This window comes from Myotis davidii, unplaced genomic scaffold (assembly GCF_000327345.1).
Source record: "Myotis davidii unplaced genomic scaffold, ASM32734v1 scaffold327, whole genome shotgun sequence".
Taxonomy (NCBI): Eukaryota; Metazoa; Chordata; class Mammalia; order Chiroptera; family Vespertilionidae; genus Myotis; species Myotis davidii.
This window is the reverse complement of record NW_006298628.1, coordinates 1,243,066-1,253,024: the sequence shown is the minus strand read 5'-3', so window position 1 is coordinate 1,253,024 and position 9,959 is coordinate 1,243,066. Positions and strand designations below refer to the sequence as shown.

At 59.7% G+C, this 9,959-nt stretch overlaps 1 protein-coding gene across 2 annotated transcripts in view; it reads left to right on the top strand.

The window, feature by feature from the left end:
* The window catches only part of MYCBPAP (MYCBP associated protein), a 28,994-nt gene that overhangs the window by 17,182 nt on the left and 1,853 nt on the right, over positions 1-9,959 (top strand). Inside the window, exons 4-17 of one of the 2 annotated variants that reach the window (XM_015570845.1) lie at positions 26-129; positions 929-1,112; positions 1,364-1,479; positions 2,029-2,179; positions 3,592-3,707; positions 3,797-3,912; positions 4,294-4,405; positions 4,955-5,144; positions 5,579-5,766; positions 6,810-6,956; positions 7,692-8,108; positions 8,517-8,638; positions 9,263-9,378; positions 9,820-9,955. In XM_015570845.1, coding sequence (XP_015426331.1) covers positions 26-129; positions 929-1,112; positions 1,364-1,479; positions 2,029-2,179; positions 3,592-3,707; positions 3,797-3,912; positions 4,294-4,405; positions 4,955-5,144; positions 5,579-5,766; positions 6,810-6,956; positions 7,692-8,108; positions 8,517-8,638; positions 9,263-9,378; positions 9,820-9,955 — 2,215 coding nt within the window. Of the gene's footprint in view, positions 1-25; positions 130-928; positions 1,113-1,363; positions 1,480-2,028; positions 2,180-3,591; positions 3,708-3,796; positions 3,913-4,293; positions 4,406-4,954; positions 5,145-5,578; positions 5,767-6,809; positions 6,957-7,691; positions 8,109-8,516; positions 8,639-9,262; positions 9,379-9,819; position 9,959 lie in introns of both variants that reach the window. The other variant, XM_015570844.1, reaches the window with a different exon arrangement.

The following is a 9,959-nucleotide window of genomic DNA, read 5'->3' as shown; positions in this document are numbered from 1 at the left end:
TTCCCCGCCTCTCCCCTCTCCCCAGGCCCCCGTGAGAGTTTCTATGGCGGCAACCAGATCCTGCCGCACCACATCCTGGGGAGCCTCCACGACTTCAGGAGAATGGCAGTTGCTCAAGGGAACATGGAGGTCCGTTTGTACAGAGCTGCCTGGACGGGACAAGTCGCCGAATCCATTCCAGTCTCCCACCTGGCAGAGCCAGGCCGGCCTGGGGTTAAAAAGACAGTCTAGTGTCTGGGCCCTGGAGTCTGAAGTGATAAGTGACTCCCCCACCCCCACCCCCGAGTTTCAGCCCAAGTCAGGAAGTCACTCTAAGGACACAGAGGTGCCGCGGGGAACCCAGAGGCAATGGTGCGCCTGGCTTGGTTAGACTGAACCCAGAAAGGCATCAGGGTTCCGGGCCTGTGCTCCCTAACCGCCTTCTGCCCCCCTGTGCACCGGCTCCGTTTTCCCTTCTCCGAACACTGGCCTGCGCTCCCCCGTCCCCAGCTCCAGGGCCGCACAGAGGGCCTGTGTGTGTCTGACTTTCCCAGCATGCGGTGCTGCTCGCTGTCTCGGTCCCTTCGCTTCCCTGGTTCCCAACTAAGAATCTCATTGGCCAGGGGCCAGCCTGGGGTCATCCAAAAAGGACTCGGTCACCCTGCAGGGGCGGGTGTCCGTGAGCATCCGTCGGAAGACAGACACACGGAAAGCTTTGGGACACAGCCTCAGCGCGAGGTCCCCTTTCTGCGGGGAGGAGACTGGCAGCCGTTTCCAAGGCCCCCCTGGTTCTGGGACCTGTTTTCTGTCACTCCCAACCTTCGGCTCCTGAAGAGGCGGGATCCTCAGCAGAGTGGGGCGGACAGCAGGGATGTAGGCCTAGAGCGGTCTCGGCTCAGCCCCAGTGCAGCGCCTCTCACCACCCCCCACACGCACCTTTGCTTTTCAGCTGGCTGAGCTGATCCACACCCCACCCTGTCTGATGACCCTCGACCCAGCTGCAGAAGAGCCGAAGCAGGAAGCCCCCAGAGAGGAGAAGCCACCTCCCTGGGCCCCACCTCCCCAGCACAACTTTATGAAAAACTGGCAGCGCAACCTGGCCCTGTGGAAGAGGCAGCAGGAGGCCCTCAGCAGTGAGCGGAGAGGATGGGCGCCCGCCGGGCCCACCCGGCACCCAGGCCCTGCTGCCCGGCGTGTTCTCTCCCTGTGCCCGTCCAGTGACGGCCTCGGGCTGAGCGCGTGGTGCCTGCCGTTCACTCACTCCCCAGCGTCTCTCCCTGGGCGGGTCCTGGGATCAGTCGGGTGGGGCTGGCCGGTGCTGAGTGCCGGGCCCCTGTTTGCTGCAATTCGGTGGAGGGGCTGCATTCTCGGCTCTTCTCTCTAGGACTCCTGAAGAAACCTGTCGGCGATCTGCTGATGCACATCGGAGAGACCTACAGACAGATCCAGGAGGAGCGGGCGATCATTGACCGAATCTTGCCCACGCAGCATGATGGGAAGGTAGGGACGGTGCTCCCGCGTACCCCGTGAGGAGGGGGTCTGGACACGGATGGCTGCCTTGGCCTGCACAGCGGGGAAACGTAACAAATCTATCTACTGCAAAGCAGTGTTAAGCCCTCAAGGCCTTTAGTAAAATGACATTATTGGTCCTGTTATTGGGCGTTCAGGGACTGGTCAGTGACCTAATCCAGCCTGTAGTGGTCCGTGGTGGTGAATGTGAGGAGCAAGACAGCACAGATCCTGAGTTATTAGAACTGTCTTAGCGCTTCCTCTCAAAGGCCGGGGCCCCAGCTTCTGGACCATCCAGGGTCCCCTGTTGTGTCTGGCGTGCGAGTGCAGTGTCTGCGCCACCCACGCTGTCTGGGGCCAGGAAAAGGCTATCGAAGGGCGTCCTGAGAACAAGAAAGCGCTTGCTTCTCCCGCTCTCCTGGCTGCAGCGAACCCCCAGAGCGAGCGTCTGTCGTCCCCGGTGCCCCTGTCTCCTGGGCCGCCCACCAGCCCCTCGCCAAGGTGTCCAGGTGACCTGACTTGTCTGCCCTTCCTTGCCAGTGCTCTGAGGAGTCCAGTGGGTTCTGGAGTCGACTGGAATACTTGGGGGATGAAATGAGGGGCCTGGTCATAACGAAGACAAAAAGTCAGCGTGGCCTCCTGGAGCCCATCACTCACATCAGGAAGCCGTACTGCATCCAGAAGGAGATGGGTGAGGAGCAGGGCACCTAGCGCGGGGTGGGGTGGGGTGGTGCAGTGTGGCCCTGGTATAGGACCGACCGGGGATCAAGTCCCCTAACCCTACGGAGGTCCAGTCCCCACTTCATTTAGACAGTGATAGATGGAAGAGGGGGCGGAAGGGAGTGAGATGGAGGCTCTGGGGCTGTGTGGCAGCCTGGCAGGCGTGAACCACTGTGGCCGCTGAGCACATGGAATGAGATGTAAATGTAAACTATGTACTGATTCATACGAGAAATGTCTCTATATATAAAAGCCTAAGCAGCCGAATGACAGAACAACTGGTCAACAGGTCGCTATGATGCACACTGACCACCAGGGGCAGACACTCAACACAGGAGCTGCCCCCCTCCCCCCCGCCCCCCACCGTGGTCAGTGCTTTCCCACAGCCAACCTTCCACGGCCCCTCCCCCTCCCCTGGCCGGCCAGCCCGATAGCCCTGATCGGGTCAGCTGGCCAACCTCCTGCAGCCCCTCCACCATGCCGGACAACCTCCCACGGCCCCGATTGGCCCTGATCGCTGGCCAGGCCGAGGAACCCCACCCGCGCACGAATTCATGCACTGGGCTGGTCTTATTAATAATTTTAAAACGGATTACATGTTGAAATGATAATATTTTTGATGCATTGGGTTAAATGGAAATGAATCCCCCCTGCTTCTGTTTACCTTTTCCAACCATCTAGGCCAGTGGTTGGCAAACTGCGGCTCGTGAGCCACATGTGGCTCTTTGGCCCCTTGAGTATGGCTCTTCCACAAAATACCACGTGCGGGTGCACACATACAGCGCGATTGAAACTTCATGGCCCATGAGCAGAAGTCAGTATTTTGTGGAAGAGCCACACACAAGGGGCCAAAGAGCTGCATGTGGCTCGCAAGCCGCAGTTTGCTGACCACCGATCTAGGCAATTTTAAATTACGTGCCTCTCATTTGTGGCTTGCGTGCTGTTTCTATTGGGTAGCGCTGCATTAAGGGCTGCCAGAATTCAGAGCAAGCTACTTGGCCTCTCTGGCCCCCATGTCCACATCTGTGAAACACTGGCGAGGCTGTGAGAGGGTGAAATGAAGCATGGTGTTTATTAAGAGGTTCTGGCCCGCTGCTAAACACTCAGTAAAAGTAGCTGCTGTTGTTTTTATGCATTATCATCCGAAGACGTGGTGGTTTGGGAGCTCATTTTGCAGGAGTCCTGTGTAGGGTGGCCAAGGTGTAGGAATGGGGCAGGAGGACTGGAGCCTAGCTGCACAGGGAAGCCATATCTCCCCCCAAAACCCGCCCCACCCCCATTTCCTAGAAATGGTGCTGGGATGGGTGTGTTCAGAGCTCTTGAGACTGAGGGGAAGGGGACACGGCAGCGGCCTGCACTGAGGGTCCTCGGACCCTGCGGCAGGACTGCTGGCCCGGAAGGATGCGCGGTACCGCTACACCTGGGATCGGAGTCTGTTCCTCATCTACCGACGCAAGGAGCTGCAGCGCATCATGGCGAAGCTAGGCTTCAGCCAGCAGGTTGGTCCCGTCTCCCGGCCCTGTCCGAGGCCCCTGAGCGGGGCACCTGTCTTCAGTCAGCTCATCTTTCCTTTCTTGGTCTCTCTGAGGATATTGATGGCCTGGAGGTGGTGGGCAGAGGGCAGCCTTTCTCAACGGTTACAGTGAAAGACTTTTTAGTGTTTGAAAAGAGACAGAGAAGTTCCTCTGGAGACATAAGGAACGCGTGAGTCAGCCTGGGCCCTGGGGAGAGAGTTTGGGGAGCGGGGCTCCCCTCCGATGCTGCCGCTCCCCCCTCTAGCCCATTCCAGCACCTGTGCTCGCTTCCCCGTGGCCATCTGCTCCCTCCTAGCAACCAGCTCCTAATGGGGATTTCCCAGACATTCCTTCGCTGGTAAGGGGGCGCTCCGGCGGTGCACACTGAGTGACAAGCAGCACTGTGTGTCCAAGAACCTTCCGCCTGCAGGAAGGGAGCCGGACAAGGCCGAGCCCCGGGGAAGCTGATGACGCCCGGGGGGAGGGCAGAGCTGGCAGCCACTGCTGGGGGCTCCATGCGGCAGGACGATGGCAGCCTCGGGGAAAACGCGCCATTGGTTTTTCCTTACAGAGATTTATTGACCCGTTACCAGGAGGCGGCCCCCATGCCTATTCTCGGCCCGTCTCTGCTGTTCTGCGGGAAGCCGGCCTGCTGGATCCGAGGCAGTAACCCGCAGGACAAGGTAAGCCTGCCTTCGCCCTCACCCATCTGCCGTCCGGATGGGCCTCCCTTGGGGGCAGTCTCAAGGTGACCGGCCGTCACAAGGAGCCTGCCGCCTCCTACGTGCATTTGTACCTGGCCTTGCACTCAGCATGTCTGAAAATGGTAACAGCAGTGCTAGCTCGACCCAGAATCAAATCACAAGGCCGAAAGGAGAGAGTCACAAGCCACTCTGTTTGTGCCTCGTCCCCAAGAATGTATGTAAGCAAACTTCTCCCCTTGGGCGTGGCTCTAAGAAGCTTCTACAGTATTCTGTGGGCGCTAAGGAGCAAACATGTCCATCAGGTAGAACATCTGTTTTGTTCTCTCATCTTACCGTTGATGGCACCTCGGGGACAGCCGCTCTCGGGGTAGGACACCCCTCTGTCTGAGAGCAGCCAGGTCCCGGAGGCCGGGGACAAGGGGACATTCAGTGCCAGACCCAGAAAAATCCCTGGCAAACTGGGATGAGTTGACCCTCCCAGGTCAGGGCCTCCCTCAGAGACATGTCTCAGGCCCCCTCCTCCTGCAGAAGCAGATCGGCATCGCTGTCCGCCTGACCTTTGAAACCGTGGAAAGGGAGAAAACATCTTCGGAACTGACCGTGGTCAATAACGGCACCGTGGCCATTTGGTATGACTGGCGGCGGCAGGTCCAGCCGGACGCTTTCCAAGACCTGAAGAGAAACAGGACACAGCAGTTTTACTTTAATAACCGGGAAGGTACCTAGGAGACGCGGCCCCACCCACCTTGATGTCCAGAAGCTGCCGTCTGGCGAGTTCAAGCCCCTCTTCCCTGCCTCCTCCCTTCTGTTTCCTCCGTGACGCATGTTATCTCCCAAAATTGTTCATGTCTGTTGGGGGCAGGGAGGTGAGCCCCGGGGGACCGGGGGGGGCATTCAAGGGGTTCAGGTACATTGCACAGACCTGAGGCTGGGAGGACCAGCTGCGCCTGCTTCCGGGGGCTTTCCCGTTTCAGCACTGGAAGTCCCCCAACCCAGGAAAGCCCTCCCAGGGCAAAGCCGGACGGTGGGTCACCCTGCCTGGGGCTCAGTTACACGTATCCCCGAGACTTAGGGCCCAGCCACCTGCGGACACGCAGGCGTGGGGCTCAGATAGCCCCTTCTCGGTGCACACCTCTGTCTCTGCCCCCTCAGGTGTGATTCTGCCTGGAGAAACGAAGACTTTCACCTTCTTCTTCAAGTCTGTGAATGCTGGGATCTTCCGGGAATTTTGGGAGTTTGGAACTCACCCCACCCTGTTAGGGGGTGCCGTCCTGCAGGTCAATCTCCACGCAGTCTCCCTGGCCCAGGACATTTATAGGGATGAGAGGACGTTACTGGAGGTAAGGGAGCCCGGGCCTCGGCCCCCGTGGACATCAGCTAGGTCCCTCTGGTGTCTTTCCTATCACTGCCTGCAGAGGTCTGTTTCTCTCGGCCAGTCTTGCTCAACAGACCCCCTCCCAGGACTTGGTGAGGTAAAAGATGGGTGGGCAGGCAAGAGTGGGGAGGTTTTGAGTCCCACCAGGCCTGGCTCCCACCGCCAGGAAGAGATGAGACTGGGCCTTCAGGTGCAGACTGCCTGGAAGTACTTGAGCACAGACCCAAAGAATGACCCTCCCCCGGGTACTGTTTCTGTTCCCTGCTGTTTGGTACCCTCCAGTGGAGTTTCCTTTAACTGGCAAGACTTCAAAACCACAGAGAGCAATTTACCCAGGGGGCGGGGGGGTGAGGGGCGGCACCCAGGAGTGAGTGTGAGGTGGGAACTAGGCATCTGCTGGGCCCCCACCGCGTCCATCGCCTGGCCGCCCAGCGTTGCTCTTTGTGGGGTTCCGTGGAAAGCTGTGCTTTTCTGTTCACTGTGGTCCCCAAACACAACCCGGCTGCTTCGGCCGAGGCTCAGCCTGCGGCGATCAGAGATAATCTTGACACATGCAACGTCTGTTTTGTTCGCTAGTCTAGGACTGGCCTCTCTCGAGATGAGCCTGTTTCTGTGATACTGGCGGTGTGGCCAAGTCACATGCTCAGCAAGGCCCCGTGCTGCCCCTGGCCCTGGCCCTGGCCCTGCCCCTGGCCTTCCTAATCTATGGGAAATGCCCCCGGCCTCCTGGCCCCTCGAGGGAGCAACTTCTCCGGGACTGGTTCCTCCTCGGGGTCCTTTCAGCCTCTTTTAGGGAGCAAGGACGTTTGGGGAGACCCAGGGAGTTTTGAGTCTGGGAATAGTTGTTCGCGTGCGAGCGTGCGTGCGTGCGTGCGTGCGTGTGTGTGACAATGGCAGGAACTCAACCCCTAGGAAGGCACAGAGCCCCCAGGGACCTGGCTCCCCTCGGGGTGCAGCATGGGTTTCGAAGGCCTGAGCTGTCATCTCGTGCCACCTTTCCTCCCCCAGAAGGAGCTGGCCTCCCACGAGGCGGTCACCATCGCGCAGAGCATGCTACAGGAGCTGCTGGGCGGCATCCTGACCCCCGAGCGCGTGCCGTCGCCCGTGGACGCCTACCTCACGGAGGAGGACTTGTTCTACCACAGGAACCCCCAGGTACAGCCCCGTCCTGGCCCCGCCCCTGTGAGTGGCCTGGGTGGGAGGAATAGCAACCCCCGCCCCCCATGTGCCAGGACCTGTGCTGAGTGTCTTCCACGAGAAACTCACTTCACTTCCCAGCAGCCCTGTGAGATGGGCACGACTTCTTTTTTCTAAAAAAAAAAAACCTTATTGTTGAGAGTATTACAGATGTCCCCCTTCCCCTCTCACCACTGCCCCTGTCCACCCAGTTCCTCCCCCGCCCCAGGCCTTCACCACCCTATTGTGTGTGCCCATAGGCAATGCATATGTGCACATAAGATCTTTAATCTCTTCACCCCCTCCCCTCTGAGACTCGTCAGTCCGTTCCATGTTCCCATGGAGATGGGCACCATTACTGTCTGATGTTACCCGGGGGGAAACGGTGGCCGAGGGAGGTTAAGTAATTTGCCCAAGATCACGTAGCTCCTAAGTGGATGCTTGGTGAGAACAGTTTCACCAACTCCTTCGTTCAAACCCAGCGTTACTTGGAAGCTCACATGCAAAAAAACGCTTGAAGTTGGAGATGCTCAGGTTGCAGGGGAAATGGGGATATCCTCTGGCTAGCGCCCACTCCAGCTGGTCCCTTCCCTGCCTCCCCCATCTGTGCTCTTCAGGGAATGGGGAAACCGGCCCAGGTCCACGGGCTCTGGGTGCCCCCAGCCCCCCCAGTCCAGCCTCCCCGTCACGTGTCTTCCCTTGCCTCTGCTGCAGCTGCATTACCAGCACCAAGTCGTGCAAAACCTGCATTTACTGTGGCACCAGTACATGGTCCTGCCCTACAAGGCCGAGGAAGGCAGGCCCAACGACGATGAGCCCGCGGGCCCCCGGGCCTGGGCGGCCAGGACCCAGTCCGGCTATCTGAACAAGTCCCCGGTGCAGGTGGACTCTCTGACCTTCCCCAAGGGCTCCGCCTTGGAGCCCCAGCAGGAGAATGCGTACCTCAAGGAATCCCAAGATGGTTTCAGGCCCCAGAGGGTCCGAGTAGGGGCCAAGACTTCTCCGCGGAAGAGCATCATGGAGGAGATCCTGGTGGAGGGCAGCCGGGACTGGGATAGCACCAAGAGCCCCTGGGAGCAGGCGGGCCTCCCGCCGCCCGAGTGGAACCTCTGCCTGGAGGACTTCAGGGAGGTGGGTCCCTGACGCTGAAGGCGTGGGTGGGGAAAACAGCTCTGGCGCAGCGGGGTGAGGGAGGGCCCCAGCAGTGCCTCTTGCCCCCACGGGCCCAGAAAGAAAACCTCCCAAGGGCCCGGAGAGAGCCGTCTCGGGGGTCATCTCTTTCTGTCTCAGGGGGCTAGGCCCCTGTGGTGCCGGGGGGGCTCCCTCTCTGATCCTGGCAAACCTTGCAAAAGGGATTCATGGGAACAGATTTCTGAAGGAGGTCCCAGGCTCCCACAGAGGGCAACCTCAGACAGGTTCCCCATGGCTACATCGCCTCCCACACCCCTGTCCTCACAGCACCACCCCCGTCACTAGAGGACACGGGGCCCTTGGTGTCCCGGGCACAAGGGTTGCTCATGGTACCCGTGACCCTGCCAGGAAGTGATGATGCTCCCCGAGGAGAACCAGAGAGAAGATGCCCTCATCAGGCTCAACAAAGCAGCCCTGGAGCTGTGCCCGGGACAGAGGCCACTGCAGTCTGACTTCCTGTACCAGATGTGGTAGGTGCCCCACCGGGCGAGCCAGCCTCATCTCCTCCCCTTCGTGGCATCGGGCCAGGGTGCTACGCAGGCAATCCCAGCATGCAAGGGTGCAGAGCTCCCCTGAGCTCAGGCCGCCGAAAGATGCTCCCACAGTCCGTGCTCGGCACCTGCCGCAGCCGCCCCTGCAGCCACCTGCTGCTCCCTGCGGAGCCGTTACAGCGGAGCAAGCACCTGGACCTTCATTTTTTCCTCATCCTTTGTTCCTTCTCAGCGAGCAGAGGAATGAACGGAGGAGAAGCCAGAGGGCGGTGAGAAGAGGGGCATATTCCACAGAAAGCCTCACTTCTCGGTTATCGGCCTTCCTGTCGCCAGTTTGGAACTTGTGCGGAAAGGCTCGGGGTTGGGGTGGGGGATAAGTTTTTGCAAGGCCCTCAGAGCACATCACTGGGAGCCTGAAGCTGGGAATCTCGATCAAGGTCCAGCCACGGTTTCAAACGCCCCGGTGCTGGTGAGAATGCTAGGACATGGCATGTCCCTAGCAGCTCCTGGCACCAGTGTCTTGGAAGGGAAGGATCGAAACCTCTGCAGGTTCCAGGGCAAATGAAGGGCGATGGCTCCTCTCCAGTGTGTCGTGTCCTCTAGTTTTCAGCTGTGGCGGGACGTGATTGACGGCCTGGTGATCTGCTCCCTGTGGCTGAGGGCTCTGCTGGGCCTGCCTGAGAAGGAGACCATCTATCTGGACATTCCAGAAGAGCTCGGTCAGACTCCTCGCCGCCCGCCCGCACGCAGTCTTCCCCGTCCCGCTGCCTCAGCCCTGCACACCCTCTGAGGGAACCTCTCTTGGTCCATGGAGTAGGCCCCTGCTCGCCTTTTATCTGTTGCCAAAGTTTGGAACCCAGAAGTGACCTTAGTATCACCAGGGTTCACGTCCCCCGTTTTACAGATGAAATCTCAGAAGGATTAAAGGGTTTGCCCCTGCCGTCCATGCGGGCGTGGCAGAGCCGGGAGGAGAAGCAGGCCCCTGCCCCTGCCCCACAGCCCCGTTCCACAGGGCCATCCACCCACCCCTGAACCCGGGGCTCCGCTCCTCGTCTGTGGGAATTCTCTCCAGGCTGCCGAGAGCGCTGGCCTTTTCCTGACTCCCGCCTAGGGGCGCAGCCAGGCCACAGTCCCCGCTGTCTTCCACTCACCTCCCTCAGATCGGAAAACACCTTCCGCCATAGAGACGAAGGTGACTTCTGGGAGAGCTGGGAAGGAGGACCGGAAAGGGGCGGCCCAGGAAAGGAAGCAGCCGGGAATCAAAGATAAAGAAGATAAGAAAGCAGCCAAAGCCAGGGAA